Below are 19,731 nucleotides of genomic sequence, written 5' to 3'. Positions count from 1 at the left end.
TCAACCACAGATTTTCCACCCGGCGTATAAGACGACCCCCGACTTTTGAGAAGATTTTCCTGGATTAAAAAGTAGTCTTATACGCCAGAATATACTGTAATAGTTGGAAGAAGATGCAGTTTTAAATGATTAAAACGGGACTCCAAGGAGGGGGTGGGGAGAAGTCCTGAGATTCGGAGGAATCTCTGTATATGGTTATATATATATATATATGGTTATATTTTTGAATTTTTAAAATAATTTTGTATTGTAGAATCAAATAAAAATGATTTCAAAAAAGAAAAGGACAAAATTCAATAACCACCAATGACTCTTAAACTGGGCGTTTAACAGCACCATGCTATAAATGTCTAGTCTAGCTCTCCAGGACTTCCTACTTGGACATTACCAATCTGCTCCGCTGGTTCTGCCCTCTTCCCCAGCTTGTGGAATCGCAAGCCACTCAAGCAGAGATAGCAGTGGCACAGCTTTATTGGCACAGACATGCAAGAGGAACAGGTCTGGACATTTACAAAACGCTCATAACTTATTTAGAATCTGCATCGCTGCCCCTTTCTTCCCCGCATGGCTTGGCCTGGGAAATGGGTCACTTAGGCCTCTCCTTCCAAGTCCTCAGAGCTTCGCCGTCCAAAGTCCATCCAGCTGGGGTAATGAGCTTCTGGTTCCTGCACTCTGCCACCAAATTCTGCAGTTGGGGACGAGACACGGTGCGATTAACTGAAGGCAGGCAGTGGATTGGCCAAACAAGCCCTCAGTCTCAGTCCTGCCAGCCCACTCTCTGCAGATCATCAAGAGTTTCCCTCCTAGGGCTAATAGCAGCTTCAGGGCAAGGGATTTACATCAAGACCCTGGCAGGGGAGGAGATGGCTGAAAAAAACACCCCTCCCTGTCTCTGCCTCCAGCACCCCCAGTTCTGACAGCCCACCCTCTGCTGCCATTTAAAAACAAAGCGAGTTAGTCACATTCAGACCATTAATATAATGTGCCGTTTTCTCTCTCACAATTTGGAGGTAATTACACTACCAACGGAGACCACGAAGTACTTCTTTGGCATCCTGAGCTTCCAAAAGTTAGAGGTTTTAAATTGTGCTCTCAGAGCAGTATGGAAACACTTGAAAACCACCCAGTTTCAAGATTGAAGCCAGGGAGTGGTTTGCCTGTCACTCTCCAGATATTTTTGGGAGTATGGTTCTCATCATCTCCCCTGATCATTGGGCCATGTTGGATGGGAGTCCAAACAGCAGAGGAACACAAGCCTGACACTCCTGGTTCAATCAGTAAGGAGGCAGGTTTACATTCAGACTGGAGTGTCCCCACTCGCCTCACTTCAAATCTGTCTTCCCTTTCCAGGGTTGAGGGCTGGGGGGTGGGGTGGGGGAATGGCAGTGCAAATTTGAAGCAGAGGTGCACTCTGTACAGTCCTGATTGACAACACCCTCTAAGATGTCACCAAGAAACCTCTTCCTTCATCCTGCAGCGAGTTTTGCATTTAACACTTCAAGACCTCCTCCTTTAAAACTAATGAGGGGTGAGTGAATGCATGAATATTCATAACATACTTGCATGTATTAAATACCACGCATGTAGGGAGAAGCAAGACTGAGGGCTGAGCAAATATTTTATTTAATGCTTCGCCAGTCGTTTCATTTGCACAGCCAGCTTAACCCCTTGGCGGAGGGAGATGCACACTGCTAGTTCTCACTTTGGGAGTGCCTCTCTGGCTCTGAAGAAGCCCAGCCATCTACTGAGATCACCCGGAAAGGTCTTACTGAGAATGTGAGAAGCATGTGTATGCAGTTTCTCCTACCTGTACGGAGGTAAGGCAGGAACTGGGCGACAAAATCCTTCTGGTCCTGAGACAGATGTACTGGCCACTCCATGCGGATGGGACCTCCACTGCTGCTCCTCTGCATCCTCTCCAGTTGTGGTCCAGCCTTGGCTTGCCTGCTTAGCCTGCCACCCCCCTGATAGGATGTGGACACAGATCTTAAGAGGCTTGTGGCTATGAAGGTGGTCAGCAGCAGGCTGGTAAGTACCTTGGTGTGCATGCCTGGAACTTGGAAGATAGTGAGAAGAGGACTTTAGGGGGGTTGCCCAGCATCACATAAATTATGGAGCTGATTAAGTTCTATTGCAGAGCCTGGATTGGTTTTTACCTACCCTTTGTTAACCTAACGTACACATTCACGCCATCATGCATTTGCTAGCATTTAAAGTCTAAACTAGTGGTTCCCAATTGGTGGTCTGAGGACCCATCAGTTGTACCACCAGCCAACCAGATGCCTGCAAGCAACTCAGGAGTGCAGCAGCGCTCTCTCTACTTAGCAGCCCCAGGAACTGGTGTTAAGAGGCACTGCCTTCAATACCGGAAACAGCACACCACTGCCAGCATTGTAGTAGCCATTAGAATCATAGAATTGTTGGAAGGGACCCCAAGAGTTATTTAGTCCAAGCCCCTGCAATGCAGGAATCTCAACCAAAGCATCCGTTGCAGATGGCCATCCAACCTCTGCTTGAACACCTCCAAGGAAGGAGAGTCCATAGCCTTCTGATGGAGATGGTTCCATCATTGAACTGTTCTTATTTGCCTTGTTTCCATGTAGTTCCTCCAACCCCTTTTTAAAGCCAAGTTGGTGGCCATCAGAACATCTCGTGGCAACAGATCCCACAGATTCAGTCTGCTCTCTGTGGAAGCACGCCCTTTTGCCTGCCCTGAATCTTTTAGATCTAGCATCTAAAAAAACCCTATCTACTCATGAGTAGCGTTCCCCAACTGGACGTCCTCCAGATGTCTTAGACTACAACTCCCATCAATCTCAATGGCTAGGTGTTATAGTCCCAAACACCTGGATGGCACCTGGTTGGGGAAGGCATGACTCAAGGATTCTTTCTCCTTACCTGTTGGGAGTCCTCAGTCAGTGCTCTGCTTCTGTCTCAACAGGATTCTCTCTTCTCCAAAGCAGTGAGGTGGCGCCCTTTTAAAGGCTTGTTGGCTTGCTCCTCCCCCTGATGGAGAGAGCTCCTCCTGCTCTCTTTTACATCAGCGGTATAGGATCAATTCCTGCGAGGGGGGGAGGGATGTCTTTCCGCCCATTCCTTCCCTATCTTTTATTGGTCACCGGTGAAAGCTGCTCTCCTGCAGCCGCTTAAAACTCAGCCAAGCCGTTTCAATAAAAGACCAGCATTCTGAGCACCGTTCAGCCTTCCCCATCCCAGTGCTCTCCAGATGTTGTTGGACTCCAGCTCCCATCATCCCTTGCTGGCAGGGCCAATGGTCAGGGATGATGGGAGTTGTATTCCAAACCTTCTGGAGAGCACTGGGTGGGGAAGGCTGGTGTAAGGCAACTCGACAGGAGCTAGATTTCTTGGGGGTCTGTTTTAAGGGGACAGTGGGAGGTGGTAGCACAGGTCAAGCCTCTGTCTATCTTCTTAGAGTGATCACCCCCCAAGCCTCAGTTTTTTTCCTTGGGTAGCTTTAAAATAGGATATGCCTTTGTGTTGTTGTTATTGTTGCTGCTGCTGCTGTTGTTACTTTCATTTCTATACTGCTTTCTATTTTAAAGGAAAAATTTCAAAGCGGTTTACAATACATTAAAACAGTGAGTCAAACAATCCAGAATAAAACAAATTCAAGCTTCAAGGAAAATATTTCAAACCCTCCAGCTTGCAGGATTTCCACAGGTAAAAAGGTAAAGGTAAAGGACCCTTGGATGGTCAAGTCCAGCTCATCTTGTTTTCAGGCCGAGGGAGCCGGCATTTGTCCACAGATAGCTTTCCTGGTCACGTGGGCCAGCATGACTAAATCGCTTCTGGCGCAGCAACAGAACACTGTGACAGAAACCAGAGCACACGAAAACGCTGTTTACCTTCCCACCACAGTGGTACCTATTAATCTACTTGCACTGGCATGCTTTCGAACTGCTAGGTTGGCAGGAGCTGGGACAGATCAACAGGAGATCACCCTGTCACAGGGATTTGAACCAGGGATTGATCAGCAAACCCAAGAGGGTCAGTGGTTTAGACCACAGCGCCACCTGCATCCCATTTCCACAGACACATGTCTGGCCACTGTGAGAGCAGGATGCTGGACTAGATGGGCCACTGACCTGATCCAGCAGTCTCATGTTATGTCCTTATGTGGAAAAAGTCCTGCAGCTGTATAACCTTCTGAGCACATACAGATACATATGAACCAGTTTTGACAGAGAGGTAAACCTGACCTAGAAACTGTCTGAACACCACAGCAAAGTCTTGGTGTTTGAGGAGGGAGGGGGACATAATTTAAATGGAAACCAAGGGTACTTGACAACAAAACATGCATTAAAATAGTTTATTTTAAAAATAGAGCACATCAGCCATCACAATGCCACTGGAGGAGGTGGAGAACGATCTAACAGCGATGAAAAAGAAACCACTCCGCTAAAAGCATCTTTGAAGTCTTAAGTGGCAAGTAAGGACCTCAGCTGCAAATGCTCTCTGTGTAAAGATGAAGTTTGTTTTTCAGATGCAATCCTTTGATCATTCTCTTGCTATTCCCCCCCCCCCCCCGTCTTCTTTGTGGAACAAAAATACTTCGATGATGCATAGATAGATCATCTTAACAAGTGTCAACTTGCTAACATAAGAGCTGTTAAGAAAGTGGGACTGTAAACATAGCCTCATAACATCCATCATGTAAGGCAGGGGTAGGCAACCTAAGGCCTGTGGGCCAGATGCGGCCCAATCGCCTTCTCAATCCGGCCCATGGACGGTCCGGGAATCAGCGTGTTTTTACATGAGTAGAATATGCCCTTTTATATAAAATGCACCTCTGTGTTATTTGTGGGGCATAGGAATTCATTCCCCCCCCCAATACAGTCTGGCCCACCACATGGTCTGAGGGACGGTGGACCGGCCCACGGCTGAAAAAGGTTGCTGACCCCTGATGTAAGGCAATAAATTTGTATTTTGTTACCTTCTCCCCGCTATCCCCCTGCCTGCCATTCTGGTTTCCTGAAATAGCATGTCGAGCTAAAGCTCCCCAGATTGTTGCCATCCCCAAACTCTCATCTTTCAATGCTCTATGGGTAAATTCTGTTTGGTTTCGTTTTTTTAAAGTTGGCAATTCTTATTTATAATACAACATCCTTACATGCAAACTATACTGTTTCAGCTGAATGGATATCCTAGTTTGACCAGTTTTCTTACCTGTTACAAACCACACAGAATTTACCCATAGAGCAAACAGGGCCTGGCATCATCTTGGGATGAAAATGGCAGGCATCAGGGAAGTGGCAGTCAGTGGCAGTGGTCATTGGCTGAGTGCGCTAAGGGATCCAGCCTGGCTGAATTAGAGAGAAATGCCCAGGCGGGGTTCAGCATAGCTACGAGAAATACATGTCTCAGGTTTGCAGAGTCTCTAGGCCAGGGGCAGCAAACATGGTGCTCCCCCAAGATGCAGACTACATTTCCCATATCCCTCACCATTGGCAACATTGGCTGGGTCTGATGGGAGTTGTAGGACTATCTGGAGAACACTATTTTGGCTACGCCTGCTCTAGGTCCAGTTAGAAGCCTGCCAGTGTGGAGAGAGGATGCCAGGCCTCTTTACCCACTCCTCAAAATAGATCACATGGGCACCGGAGTACCTTTACAAGAGGAAGGTTTGGTCTCAAGTTACCAATCCCTCTGCTGCAGTCACCATAAAGTTGCATAGATTCACTGATTTTCAACCCCTCGTCTCCTGTGACACCTCTCCTTCCTGCAGCATCTTGCGTAAGATGGATGCATCAGCCCATGAGGCTGTTGTTTAAACAAACCCTTTTCTTGGGAATAATCGCAAGGGAAAAGGGCAATTAGATGGGAAAGTAACCGATTCAACACTCCCTTCCGAGAGGAACACAAACAATTTATTCTACCATTACTGGAAGATTAGGAAGACGTGCTTTCCTGCTAAGACCAAGCTACCTCTTTGCGCTTGATTTATGACTTTTCAATTGGACATCCTGCCTAGTTTAAACAGTGTCGGATGTGGAGATAGGGCTGCTACCACTTTCCCCACCCAGCCGCTCCACTTCTCTGGACAGAGGCTATGGCTCTAAAAGGGCAGAATAACAGGCAGCAATTCTAGTAGTGAAGCTTTGCTTCACAGTGCATTCTACCACGACTGGATTTTTCGCTGAATAAAATGTGGTCAAGTATCAATCTGCACGTGCCACAGATGGGGAGAAAGCAGCCCCGATAGAATTTCTGTATGCTATGCTGCTAAAGTTGGCATCTCACAGGAAAACAATGTGGATCTATGGAACACATTTCATTAGAACTCAATATTTAAAAACAAAACAGGAAGGTCAGTGCTCTATGCACTTGAAGATACGCAGCAGCTAACAATACACCTGGAAATATTCCATGCCAGTATGAACCACCTTGAACTTTATAGACAAGAGGTTGCTGAATTTTGTTGCCCACCCCCCGCCCCAAGGATCACAATTAGTTTGATTGCTCTATATGGTCTATATTGGTGGTTTAAATATATGTGTATATATATGGCCTTCATGTGGAGAGGGTGCTCAAAACATTCCTTATCTTATTTTCCTGTGATCCAAGTCTTCCCATTTGTCTGTATTAATTTCCCTTCTGTTCTTTGAAGTTTCTGTTGCACGCACCTGCTCAGACAACTTGCTACCCAGTGAAGTCTCAAAATAGCACTTGCCTCTTCACTATGTAGTGGAAATTTCTACTATTCACCTTTTCCTTACATTATTTTCAGCATGGTCTTTGGGGTCACAAGGGAATACTGGTGGTCCCCAGAAAGCAGTCTAAGAAACTTTGCCATAGTTGAATTCCCTGCAACAGCTGGGAGAATTCAGTGCAATTCAAGCAGTATGCAAGGAGTTCCCTCTTGTGTCTGACCACTGGCACTGCAATTATTTCACGTGCACATCCACAATGTCTTTTCAAAGTGTGCACTGAAAATTGCAAGGTGGCCAAGATTGAACTAACTCCTACACTTCTGAACAATCTTACTAAGCAGGTGTTAGGAAGTCTTCCACTTTATTAAATATGGTCATTCTATTTTCTCTTATCTGGAAGCAAAGTACTTATGCAGTACATTTTACCTTCCTTGTCCAGTTGTAGGATTGCTAGAATGTAGCCATGTCATTGTATATAAAACTATCAAAATGAGCAAAATAAACTGAGGGCACACAGTAGCTGCCTGCAGTCACGTTACTTGACTATTTCTCTCTTGAAAGAGTGCAATTTTTCAAGTTGATAAATGGGTATGGAAATCGACTCCATCAGCCAGTCAAGTTCAAACTCAATAGCCAGGAGGTTGTTTGCCACTAATGTATCAGAACCAAATTGGCTCTCTCAACACTCACATAAAAAAGAGACTAATCGACTCTTGAATTTAATAGATGAGAAAAGGATTGATAGGAAAGTATTAACAAGGAGTCACTCAGTGGAAAGTCACATCCACAGGATAAAGTGTTGACAAGCCAAGTGCGTGAGACCTAATATTGTGGAATGGAGACAGCCAGTTTTAAAAAATCAATTCAATCGCTACACAGTACACAGTACCAACTGTTCCAGATTGCATACCGGCTAAATATTTGAGAAACTTAAGGAAAATTTGCACATTTTTTTTAACATTCATGAGACTTGTGTATACATGCTTAGTATTTTTGTACATACTAACCATCACCTGAATAAACACAAGTTATTTGTGTTACTGATGTATGTTCTAGTAGACTGGCTTTGCCCATCAGTCCACACTCTAGATTTTAGCTCCTGCTACACACACTCTATATATGCCCCATACCAGCTACAAAAGGTTTTTGAACTGTGCTTAGATTTTAAATACTTACAGCTCTATTTTCCCTGCAAATAGTGACTAGGCTAGAAAACTGGGTCACTTCCTGCAAGTGTCAGTTTGAGTTACCTAATTGTTTACCTCAGCCATTTCCCTATTTGGAATTAAGTTTTAACACCATAACCACCACCTTTGGGCCACTAAATGAAACATTTGGCACCAACAAATGATTTAGAACCACCACTTACAGTGGGATAGGCCCTTGTTGTAAGTACTTTTGTCACACCCTGAACAGAGAAATTCCATGTGGAGCTCAAAATGCCTAAACTTGAAAGTATTTTTGTGGAAACTGTCCCCTTAATAGAATCTACAAGCTCTACCCTGGATAGGCCACCTCTGGATATCCTCATTACTATTGCAGGAATGCACCCATGAGCTTCTTCACCCTACCCATCTTTTACCAATGGCACAAGCAGAACTTCCTGATCTGTAAAGCCCAACTGAAGCACTTTACGTATTAAGCTCACTAAAGTTTGGCACTCATTTAAAGTAACTCTCAGCCCTCAGTCTCTCTAGGCTGCATTAACACACAAACATTGAGTACACTGCTACAAAAGGCCTAACCAATAAAATGTTAGAGATCATCCCTCAGCATTGTGATGCAACTCCAAGGTCAGCAGGTCAATTATGTTGGGGATACCAGGGCATGGTATTGCTTTGTACTTTCCCTGTCCCTTCCACCTAAACTCAGAATTTATCTTCTGAACCTCTACTTTGGATAGTGCTTAAAAGTCTGTTTATAGTCAGAACATCTTTCTCCTCTGGAGATGCTTACAACTTTAGGCTAGAGTGGCACAGATCAAATGTAGTTTGTGAACTGCTACTTCAGCTGACAAAAAACCTATAGGTGTACCCTTCAGCAGGGTATTGAAAGGACAAGGAAACAATTTCTGAAAATCATTTTTATTTAAATAAGTGTTTAAATACATTTCACAGAACATCAGGACTTGAACCAAGAAAGCTGTTGCTTCACAGGGTCATTAGTTGTTAAAAGCAGCACTCCACAACGACAAACCTATTTTAAAACTGCTCCCTTAACTTTAAGCCAGATTGAGACTGCTATCGATGGGCCTGGGAACAGGGACTTTGGTTTCCACATCCCCTAATACCTTTGAAGGAAGATTCCTTCAGATGTACAAAGGCAATTCAGACCCAAACTCTGCACTCTGCCACTTAGTGTCACAGTTCGTTCCAGACAAGCACCTCTAGTTATTAGCCTCAATTTCTATGACATGGTGGCCTCAAAGTTTTTTAGAAAGTCCCCAACAAAGCCAAAACATTCATGGCCTCTTATTAGAAGTGTCTTGAGTAGAATAAGCTTCTGGCTTTACACCACAACTGGGCCTGGTTTAAATGAGGAACAGCAAGACGACACAACGTGGGCTCTTGTCAGTTTATTACATTGCTGAGTTACACTAGTCCAGACTAAGGGGAACTTGATGTGATTACATTATGCAAGCTGGCTTGTTTTTAAACTAGTGATGCGGGGCACAAGGAATTTCTCATCTCAGGGAAGTCTTCCCTCTTGAGACTTTGGCGAGCCACAGGCACTTAAAACCCATGGACTTTCAGCTGGTCGTCTTTAGCCAGTCCAATCTGCAGAAGGAAAGAGAGAAGTGATTGTGGCTTCAAACACCAACTCATGAATGCAGTCTGTAAAATAGGGTGTCTTTAAAAACTCACCAGCTTGATAGCCAACACACCAACACAAGATAAAACCAGTTACTTTACAGGCTGTGTGATTCTCTTAATTCAGTTGCTGCAATCCATTCAACCCTATGTCCATCTTAAAATGCAACAGCAGCAATAAGCCAAACAGGAGCATTAAGGACTCTCTTGAAATGCTCACCTCAACAAGGAACTGACATATGTTCTTCCGCTGGTCCCCTTGAAGCTGAATCACCTCTCCATACTCTGGGTGCTCAATCACAGTACCATTGCAGGCAAATTTCTACAGATATAAAAATCATGTATTAAATATTAATCTTAGAGCAACGTTTCTTTTTTGGGGGGGAGGAGCTTTGCCACAATATACACTGAGGTGTCCAAGACACCTCCAAACATTTTGAGTTCTCTCTGGAAAAGATGGAAGCTACTCACCTTCTTGAAGGCCTTCACCAGTTTCTTTTTATCATAATCATCGGCAATGCCCTGGACTGTGGTGAGGGTTTTTCTGCCGTTTCTCTGCTGGATCCTTATATGGATGTAGTCCTCAGTCCCAGCAGGAAGTAAGTCATCACCCTTACTTGCATCAGCAAAGGGGTCTAGAAAGAGAAAGAAAGGGTTAAAAGCCACACAAAGCTAAAAACGTGAATGTGCTTATTTTTGTCACTGGGTAAGCGTACAATGCCTCCTTCTCAACACCATCTACAACACTTCATATTCCTGTTCGAAAGCCCAAAAGCTAGGACCTATATACCAAACAAAGTGCCACCGATGAACTGCTTAGCCACAAGGAAATGAGTTGGCATGAGAGGCACAGCGTATTTGCTCTCTCCTTCCTCTTGCAGGCCCTGAAACAGGCCCTTTCCTCTCGGGCCACGTGACAACCGTCGAGCCGCCTCTCCCTGTCCCGAAGCCCCTCCCTCGTCTCTGGCTGACGCAACCGCCAAGAATTAGCAACTGCGTCAGTGAAGGGGGGGTAAGAGAGAGAAGAAAAGGGAAGATGGCAGAGGCTGCTCAGCAAACGCCACATCCCGGAGCCTCTCGTGGGCCCAAACCCAAAGACACATAGAAAGAAAGCAGCATCCTGATGCGCGCGCCCCCTCGGGCTTCCTCGGAGATTCCCCCCCCGCAAAAATCTGGTTTTCCCGCAGCCCCCATGGCCGATCAATCCTCTTAACAGAAAAAACACCCCTCCCCACGCCCAATACACTAGAAAAAAGCAATTACTTGCGCTAAGCCCCCCCCGCGAACTTCCTACCAAATGCACTCCCCCCCATCGCCTCCAATACCCCAAAAGCCCCCGTAACTCAGGCTAAGGACGTGCGACCCCCGCCTCGCTTTCCAGCCTATCGAAAAGTATTCCGCTTCCCCACCCCCAATATTGGCTTCATGCCAACCTGGATCTAAGTTCTTTAACCTTCCTTAAGCATCTTCCCCCCCCCCGCGAAAAAACCCAACAACATCGCGGTCAAGCGGCTCCTCCCCATGTACCCCCCTCTCCCATTGTCCCCCCCTCACGCGGCAACAGGCTCCGCCCCCTCTACCGCAGCTATGGCTCCGCCCCAGGCTCTTCGCCCCCCCACGTCCCTTTTCGAAAAAATGCCCCCCCCCTTCCCCGCAGTTTCCAGTCAGCCTCTTCTCTCTCTCTCCCTACTTCAGGCCCCGCTCGGGCCTCGCCCTTTGTCCCGACATTAGAGGCCTGTTCGCCTCCTCCGAGGCCTTCCCTCGCTTACGGACCAACCGACAATACCCCCCCCCCCAACGGTCTCCCTTCAGGCTCGTTTCTGCCCACCCCTCCCGCCCGCCCCACAAAAAAACCTGAGGCTTCCTGCCTATTTGCCCCCCCCCCTCCGGCCGGTGTCCTCACCGAAGGAGTGGAGGTTCTGGATAGCGGACATACGACGCGCTTCGCTTCGCTTTTTCCCGGGGTCGGAGGCAACAGCAGCGACGGCGAAAGGCGGACGCGACGAAGTAAACGGCTCTTCAACCTCTGTGAGGGGGCACCAAAAAAAGGAAAAGGCAGTAGGAAGGGCGGGGCCACACGGCCGGCCGTTTATATAGTGGGTAGGCTTTTGTGACGTCAGCGCGCACCGGGAGGCGAGGGAAGGGATTGGCTAGAAAGGGGAACGGGGTGTGTTGTGTGTGTGGTGGGGGGAAATAACGCGCACAACCCCGCTGGAGGGGGATGGGAGGAATCAAGGCTGCGGCTGTGCAGCCGTCACGCTCAGGCCCTTTTCTCCTTCTCCACCCCGCCTCGCCTGTAGCCGCGTATTTGTGCAGTCCCAGCACGCTTGCGCAGTGGGGCGAGGGAGGCGACGGGAAACTGGACACGACTGGATTTTCCCCCTTGTGACGTAGTTGCAAGAACGTAGCGCGGGGAGGGGGCGTTGCGCACTTTCTAAGGGGAGGGGGGAAAGGCAGGCGGGAAGGAAAAAAGTGGAGGCAGAGGGAAACGAATGTTTGGCGCATGCGCGTTGTTGCGTGAGGCTTATTTTGGGCGTGAGTTTGTGTGTGCTTTGTTTGCTTTGCTATTTGCGTTTGGTAGTCATGATGATAATCTCCAGTGTCATCATTTTTTTAAAAGAAAAAAATAAAGAGCATTTTAGGGTCCTGAAATGTGAAGTCTCTCTGAGGGAAGCCTATTCCTTGGTAGTAGGAAATGCACTCTGTACGTTGCCAGAGGCGCCCCCTTTTTCATTGAAAATACCACGTTTTGCTTCGCAGGAAAACAATATTTTAAGTCATCCACGGAGTTCAGTACAGTAGCTACATCAAATCAAGCCTGTTTTCATTGGGGCTGAGGTGAATAGCGCCCCATTTCAATCAACCCTTCACAAGATTCAAATTAGATTCCACCTAAACATTAGGAAGAACTTCCTGACAGTGAGAGCTGTTCGGCCTTGGAATTTGCTACCAAGGAGTGTGGTGGAATCTCCTTCTTTGGAGGTCTTTAAGCAGAGGCTTGACAGCCATCTGTCAGGAATGCTTTGATGGTGTTTCCTGCTTGGCAGGAGGTTGGACTGGATGGCCCTTGTGGTCTCTTCCAACTCTATGATTCTAGTATGTCTTAAATTATCAAACAAAACAAAACAACAGCCAACTTCTCCATGTGACCCAGTTCATTGATTATCTTTTCCCGGCAGAGTACCTGTCCTTACAAGGGCTGCACAACAGGCAGAAACTTGACAAGGATGCAGGGTCAGTGCATCCTTATACCATAAAAAAGTTGAACTTCTGCCTGCTGTGGAGAAGGACAACAAATGGTGGCAGTTCTATCTGACCTTCAGCTCTGGCTCAGTGTCTTTGGACCCTAGCATCTAACAATTTGTGCTAGTTTAATCATATATGGCAGACAGAACTCCAGAAGAGCAGCAGCCCTCTTTTATCCCTCTTCAGAGTTTTATCCCCCCCCTCTCTCTCTCTATATTTTTTTTTATTAAATTTCCTGTTTTACAATTTAGAATACTCATTTAAACATCCTTAAAATATCAATGGCTTCCCTTCTCTTTCTACGGTTCATTTTGCATACTGCATATTTTACATAAACTAAACCATTCAGTATTTCATTATTACATCCATCAAAACTTATTTACACTGTTGAATTTATCTTAATGCTGCCAACCTTTTCAAGTGTACACAATTTCCCCCATATATTCAATAAACATTTTCCAATCTTCTCTAAATGGATGCTCTTCTTGTTCTCTTATTCTATATGTTAACTCTGCGAGTTGCACTTATTCTGTCAGCTTAAGTTGCCAGTCTTCTTTAGTTGAGACCTCTCTCGTTTTCCATTTTGGGGCTAACAAAACACGGGCTGCAGTAGTGGCATACATAAATAACATTTTTTTGACACCTGGGAATTTCCATCTGAATTATCCCCAACAAAAAGGACTCTTTTTTGGGGGGGGGGGGTGCTTTTAAACTTTTTTTTTCAATTCATTATGGATTATTATGGATTGAATAACAATGAATCCATAATTGCAGAGGGGCCTTCTCAATGCAATTCAGAAATAGAAACACCTAATCCCGTTCCTTCGTCCTTTTAATCCACTCAGTTATCTTGGTGATTTGTGCTGCCTGTACGTATTAAGCCAATAAAAGTTTTATCCTTAGGTCAAACATTTTGAAAGCCAGATCTACCTCAGCTGAGGCGAAACTCGGGATTTTGTTGTCTCAGTTTCTCAGGAGAGACAAGCAAAACAAAGACCAAAAAAAAAAACCTTTTATGTGTAGGCTCCTCTATAAAATAATAGACCTCCTTAGTCAGCAATTACCGGTAATTAGCTGGGAGAATGATGCAACATGAATACCGCAGAAATGCCTGGACTTTGCAGTGAATTTTGTGAGTTTCTGAGCAGTAATTTCAGAACAGATTCCAGACCGTCTGGAATTCATGTGAGGCCCCAAATGTACGGTTTCCTGTTTCCCCCCCCCGCTGCAGCATGCATGCATGTGTGGGAGCTTTGATGACTGGACATCTCCCCCTACTCCGGGGAAAAAATGCCACAGAGCTGGCTCTCTGCCTCTGCATGAGCTGTTGCCATCACGTGATACCAGGGCCTCTCTTTCACATTGCACATATTTCAGATTTCCAAAATACTGCAGATGTCCAGTTTGTCCAAACTACTTCTCAAATGAACCAGTTCATGGGGCAGCATGCACCCCATTGTATCCTCTGTGAATTCCTCCTCTTCAATTGCAACTCCCTCGCTCCCATCGTCCTTGACTTGGGACACGGCACTCCATGTTCTGGTAACTTCCAGACTGGATTATTGTAGGGTGCTCAGACCTGGGGTTGCCCTTGAAGATGACCCAGAAACTTCAGCTTGTCCAAAATGCAACAGCCAGATTATTGGCTTTAGAACTCATAATAATCCTTGTTCCAAAACCGCTGCATTGGCTGCTGGTTAGTTTCCAGGCTGTATTCAAGGTGCTCATCGTAGTGTGTAGCTTTTGATGAATGTTGAAGACGTACCTCTTTGGCACCTGGGATATATGTTTTCAGAACCCACCCTATTATTGTGATTGTAGCATGTTTTAATGCAGGGGGAGGCAACCTAAGGCCCGTGGGCCGGATGTGGCCCAATTGCCTTCTCAATCTGGCCCACGGATGGTCCGGGAATCAGTGTGTTTTTACATGAGTAGAATGTGTCCTTTTATTTAAAATGCATCTCTGGGTTATTTGTGGGGGCATGACTGGTGTTTTTACATGAGTAGAATGTGTGCTTTTATTTAAAATGCATTTGTGGGGCATAGGAATTTGTTCACCCCCCAAATATAGTCCAGCCCACCACATGGTCTGAGGGACGGTGGACCGGCCCATGGCTGAAAAAGGTTGCTGACCCCTGTTTTAATGTTTTTGTTTTTATTGTGGTAACCATCCAGGACCTGCTGGTTAAGGTGGGTAATGGTAGTAGTAGTTGTAGTAATAGTAGTCGTAGTAGTAGTAGTAGTAGTAGTAGTAGTAATCCTGGAGCTTCATGCATACACTCCAACATTTCTCTGATGAAAATAGGGATGTCCTGTTCAATACTAATATACTAATACTAATATTTATACCCTGCCCATCTGACTGGCTTGCCCCAGCCACTCTGGGACGGCTTCCAACATATTTAATTAAAAACATAATAAAACATTAAACATTAAAAAAACTTGCCCATAGAGGGCTGCCTTCAGATGTCTTCTAAAGGTTGTATGGTTACTTCTTGGGTCAGGGGTCGCATAACTCCATAACCTCCAACATTTCTCCAATGAAAATGGGAAAAGTGGGACATTCCGGAATCAAACCAGAAACTGAGATGGCTTCTGTAAATCCGGGATTGTCCCTGGAAAATTGGGACACCTGGAGGGTCTGTTCATGTTTCCTGCTGCTTAACTGGGATGTTCACTCTTCTTTTTCACCTGCTATTAGGCTAGAAGCTACTGGAACCTTATAATGGCATGGTCTGCTTTCTATAGCCAGTTGCCAGATCGTCCTTGAATTGGTTTTGACCCTGGGGCTCCTAGGTGCTTGACCCCTATAGTAAAGCAATGCAGAGAAACATCTGGATGTTATTTTCCTATGACTATGACTCCCCAGCTGGAACCAGAACACACCTGCCCAAACCTGATTTGTATTTTCTGTGCGGTGCAGAGCACATAAACAGGCTCTCAAACACAGACTCCATTGGATGACCTTGCACCAGATTGTCTATAAGCCATTCCACAGAGGAATGTGGCCCAGTGAGTCAATGCAGGTGAAAGCTTAAGAATGGATCAACTCTTTCTGTTTGCCAGGGGTTTAAATGCCTGGTGCCTGTTTTTATCCCCAGTGTGTGATCTGGTTATTTTATGCAAAAGGGGAAGTGATGCTTTGCATTGGGTCAGCTCGTGTGTTGCAAGCATATACACGCTTGTAGGTTCAACCTTCCCAAATGTTTGGTATTCTCCACACATTATGATTGCATCTTACACACGTGATTAATTTGTGCGACTTCAACCTTGTGTACTTGAAAGCTGGCTGGTTGAAATCCCTTAAGTTAATTGCCCACAAGGCAGAGATCTTAAAAGCTCCCTTTGCTCAGAGTTTCCCCAGCGTGGAAATAGCTTTTAAACTTTCAGACTTGCTTACCAGGCTCTGGGAGACTCTCGTGAGATTTTGTGGGGACTCAAACAGACTGGTAAGCAAGGTAGGGTTAGCCATGCAGGGGCAGTTCCAAGGGGGCAGTACAGGTATAGACATTTTTGCCTGCACGTGCCACCCTCTGAACACAACCCCCGTGCAAAACCGTGTTCCCTTTCTTGGTGCATACATTGCATGACTTAGAAATTTCCCATGTGCAGGGCAGGCAGGAAGAAATGTGTCTGGCGATAACAAAATTTGGGTTCACCCTTTGAATGGCAGCTTTAGCAAAAGTGGTACTAGACTACTTGTCAAGGGTACAGCCATGCAAATAAGCTCCCAGAGAGGGTGCAAAGCAGAGGAGTGTAGATGAGGAGGGGTGTTGCCTGAGGGCAGTTGAAAGAGCCAGATAGAGAGGTCTGGAGGGGAGCATTTAGTTCCCCATCCCAGAATCATTGTGTTCTGGAAACGAGAACAGGTTTTCGATCTATAAAATTAAACCTAATGCAGGGAGGAAAATAAGGGTGTGTGAAATACAGCAATCTGTTTCAAATACTTTGAATTTGCCGCCCCTCCTCCTATATAGCTTATTGGGCCCCCGAGTTCAGCCCCAATAATCTGTTCCATACATCCTTGTGAGATTTTTGCTCATGCAGCCTATGGCTGTGTAAAAGGATCTGTGGAGCAGTAACCCCACGCTGGGGCAATGAGAAGCGGAGCTGTGCATCCCCGATAGCTCTCCTGTCTTGGCCAATGAGGCAGGGAGAGAGTCGCCTACCGTGTCAGAAGGGATCCTATTTTTCCCTGGAATGTTGCGTCACGGCCTGCCAGGGCCCGCCCCACCGTTTGCAAACCACAAAGGAGGCTGGAGAGGGAATATCCTGGAACGACCTTAAAAGGCAGCTCGCCCCTGTTGTGTCTTGTCCACCTCTCCAGAACTGCCTCCAGGCAAAACATTCCTTCCGACCAGATTTTCTTCTCTGAAATTCCTCCCTTCACAATCACCACAATTTTTAGGGGTGGTGGGTGGCGGCGGCGGAATATCTTGCAGAAATAAGCTGGAGAGATGATTGTTGTCAGGTCCGAAGGATGGGTTCAGGGTTGCAACACTTGGCTGAGCCGGTCCTGGAAGTCGGCATACATTATTTGATTATTTCATCCCATGGCCTTGGCCTTGAGAAGTCGGGTGGGTTGGTGGTCGGCAATGCTTGCTCCATTGCACTTGGTTTGTGGCCTTTGTTTCTCTGGAGCTGAGGGCACCCGTCCTGTGGAACGCCCTCCCACCAGATGTCAAAGAGAAAAACAATTACCAGACTTTTAGAAGACATCTGAAGGCAGCCCTGTTTAGGGAAGCTTTTAATGTTTGGTGTTTTATCATCCTTTTAATATTCTGTTGGAAGCCGCCCAGAGTGGCTGGGGAAACCCAGCCAGATGGGTGGGGTATAAAGAAATTATCATCAGCAGCAGCCTTGGCCCGGTTCACACCAAGTTGGCTGTGGCCATCCAGTAAGAGTAGGGAACCCTTTCCTGCCTAAGGGGGGGCATTCATTCATGGGAAACCGTGGGGGGGGGGAGTGCATGCCAATACAGTCATACCTCGGGATGCGATCACTCCGGCTTATGTGTTTTCGAGTTACGGACGTGCCGAACTAGGAAGTACCGGAATGGGTTACTTCCAGGTTTCGCTGCTCGCACATACACAGAAGTGCTAAATGCGCTTTGCGCATGCGCAGAAGTGCTGAATTTTTTCACGCTCTGCCCCAATCTCTGAGTGATGCAAGATTCCAGGGGTTCCAGGCACTTACCCAGGGTTCGTGTTTCCTTTTGGAAATGAGGAAATGAGGCACTGTGGGGTCTTTATGATATATGGTTTGTTTACACATATATACAACCTGAGCCTGCGATGGAGGGGCTCACAGCATCAACACCCCAAAAGGGTCTTGTTTCTCCCATCGTTGCAGCCTTGGATTCAAACAGAAATCAAGCATGGCTCTCAAACGTTGCTCTGACTCTCTTTATATTTTAACACTTGCTGGATTCAGGGGTTAGAAGGATCTCTGCATACAGCCTACTTTCCCCCCACCCCAAACATTATTACAGTATTAATCCGGAATGTGGATGGAGGTGTGCATCAAAATGTGCCTCCAATGAAGGCTTTGCAGCCACACTTTGATGCACGGTGGGTTATGCGTCTGACTTAACACTGGTTCTCAGTTCAGCAATACTCAGAAGCCTGTTTCCACAATGACCTCCATACTTGGGGGAAGAGCGTGGTTTAGTAGGACTAGCTGGCTCATAGCTGCTGCAGCCTCTCTCTGCTGGAGATGAAAGTGCTCTGCTTGAATAGAGATGCTGTGGTGGTTGTCCTATGGCAGGGATGTGGGTAGTGCTGTGGGCTAAACCACTGAGCCCCTTGGGCTTGCTGATGGGGAGGTTGGTGGTTCAAATCCCCACCACGGGGTGAGCTCCCGTTGCTCTGTCCCAGCTCCTGCCAACTTAGCAGTTCAAAAGCACACCAGTGCTAGTAGATAAATAAGTGCCACTGCAGCGGGAAGGTAAACAGCATTTCTGTGCGCTTTGGTTTCCGTCACGGTGCCCTGTTGCGCCAGAAGCGGTTTAGTCATGCTGGCCACATGACCCGGAAAGCTGTCTGTGGACAAACGCCGGCTCCCTCGGCCTGAAAGCGAGTTGAGCACCGCAATCCCATAGTCGCCTTTGACTGGACTTAATCGTCCAGGGTCCTTTACCTTTTTTTACCCTATGGCAGGGAAGGGCAGAGTTCAGGTTTGTGGAATCTATACCCTGAGATCCACCCACCAGAACCAGGTGCAAAAGTGGCACGCTTGTCATTAAATTGTAAACCCTGGAATGGTTTTTGAGCACCAGAACAACAGAGCTCGCAGCCCTTCTGCACAAAAATCCAGTCCTAGATACCCTTCATTCTGCTATAATCTAGCGAGTCAGTTGTCAGTATTAAATAACCAAGAGTGCAAATATTTGCTGATCTACTTCAAAGAGAGGAGATATGATAGCCATCTTCAATATCTGAAGGGCTGTCACAAGGAGGATGGAGTAAGCTTGTTTTCTCCTGCTCCGGAGGGTAGGACTCAGACCAATGGATTCAAATTACGGCAAAGAAGATTCTGACTAAACACCAGGAAGAACTTTTAAATAATTTTACATTTTTGGGGGGAAACGTTTCAACATACAATACAGTAAAACCCAAACTAATCTAAATGAGAATTTTCTGAGTAAGAGCTTTTTGACGGTGGAACGGACTCCCTTGGGAAGTTACGGACCCTCCTTCACTGAAGGTGTCTAAGCAGAGGTTGGATGGCCACCGGTCATGGATGCTTTAGTTGAGATTCCTACATTGGGGAGGGGGGTTGAACTAGATGACCCTCAGGGTCCCTTCCAACTCTACAATTCTATGAGATCACCCAGATTTATACCACTCACCATATTTTTCGCTCCATAAGATGCACCTGACCATAAGACGCAATTAGTTTTTAGAGGAGGAAAACAAGAAAAAAAATATTTACAGCCATGGCTCCCGTCCGCCCCTCCTCCCGGCTCAATGTAAAGGAAGCAGAGCAAGAGCCGCACAAAGCAG

At 46.3% G+C, this 19,731-nt stretch overlaps 2 protein-coding genes across 2 annotated transcripts; both read right to left on the bottom strand.

Moving 5' to 3' along the window:
• Nucleotides 1–464: 464 nt before the first annotated feature.
• LOC117057945 (gastrin/cholecystokinin-like peptide) lies at nucleotides 465–2,961 on the bottom strand. Its single transcript, XM_033168788.1, has 3 exons — nucleotides 2,899–2,961; nucleotides 1,808–2,056; nucleotides 465–685 (listed from the first exon to the last, which is right to left on the bottom strand). The coding sequence occupies exons 2-3, from the start codon at nucleotides 2,046–2,048 to the stop codon at nucleotides 591–593; spliced, it is 336 nt and encodes a 111-aa protein (XP_033024679.1). The 5' UTR covers nucleotides 2,049–2,056; nucleotides 2,899–2,961; the 3' UTR covers nucleotides 465–590.
• Nucleotides 2,962–9,230: 6,269 nt separating this feature from the next.
• Nucleotides 9,231–11,570, bottom strand: EIF1 (eukaryotic translation initiation factor 1). Its single transcript, XM_033169494.1, has 4 exons — nucleotides 11,385–11,570; nucleotides 9,953–10,116; nucleotides 9,702–9,803; nucleotides 9,231–9,448 (listed from the first exon to the last, which is right to left on the bottom strand). The coding sequence occupies exons 1-4, from the start codon at nucleotides 11,413–11,415 to the stop codon at nucleotides 9,404–9,406; spliced, it is 342 nt and encodes a 113-aa protein (XP_033025385.1). The 5' UTR covers nucleotides 11,416–11,570; the 3' UTR covers nucleotides 9,231–9,403.
• Between the last annotated feature and the right edge of the window lie 8,161 nt (nucleotides 11,571–19,731).

This window comes from Lacerta agilis, chromosome 14 (genome assembly GCF_009819535.1).
Source record: "Lacerta agilis isolate rLacAgi1 chromosome 14, rLacAgi1.pri, whole genome shotgun sequence".
Taxonomy (NCBI): domain Eukaryota; kingdom Metazoa; phylum Chordata; class Lepidosauria; order Squamata; family Lacertidae; genus Lacerta; species Lacerta agilis.
Note: the sequence above shows the minus strand (reverse complement) of the source record. Positions and strands in the feature narration are given on the sequence as shown.

Coding starts and splice junctions, on each gene's coding strand:
- LOC117057945 (XM_033168788.1), bottom strand. CDS start 2,048: ATGCACACCAAGGTACTTACCAGCCTGCTGCTGACCACCTTCATAGCC. Junction 686..1,807: donor CCTGCCTTACCTCCGTACAG/GTAGGAGAAACT, acceptor CCCCAACTGCAG/AATTTGGTGGCAGAGTGCAG.
- EIF1 (XM_033169494.1), bottom strand. CDS start 11,415: ATGTCCGCTATCCAGAACCTCCACTCCTTCG. Junction 9,804..9,952: donor TGGTGAAGGCCTTCAAGAAG/GTGAGTAGCTTC, acceptor TTATATCTGTAG/AAATTTGCCTGCAATGGTAC. Junction 9,449..9,701: donor TATGTCAGTTCCTTGTTGAG/GTGAGCATTTCA, acceptor TTCCTTCTGCAG/ATTGGACTGGCTAAAGACGA.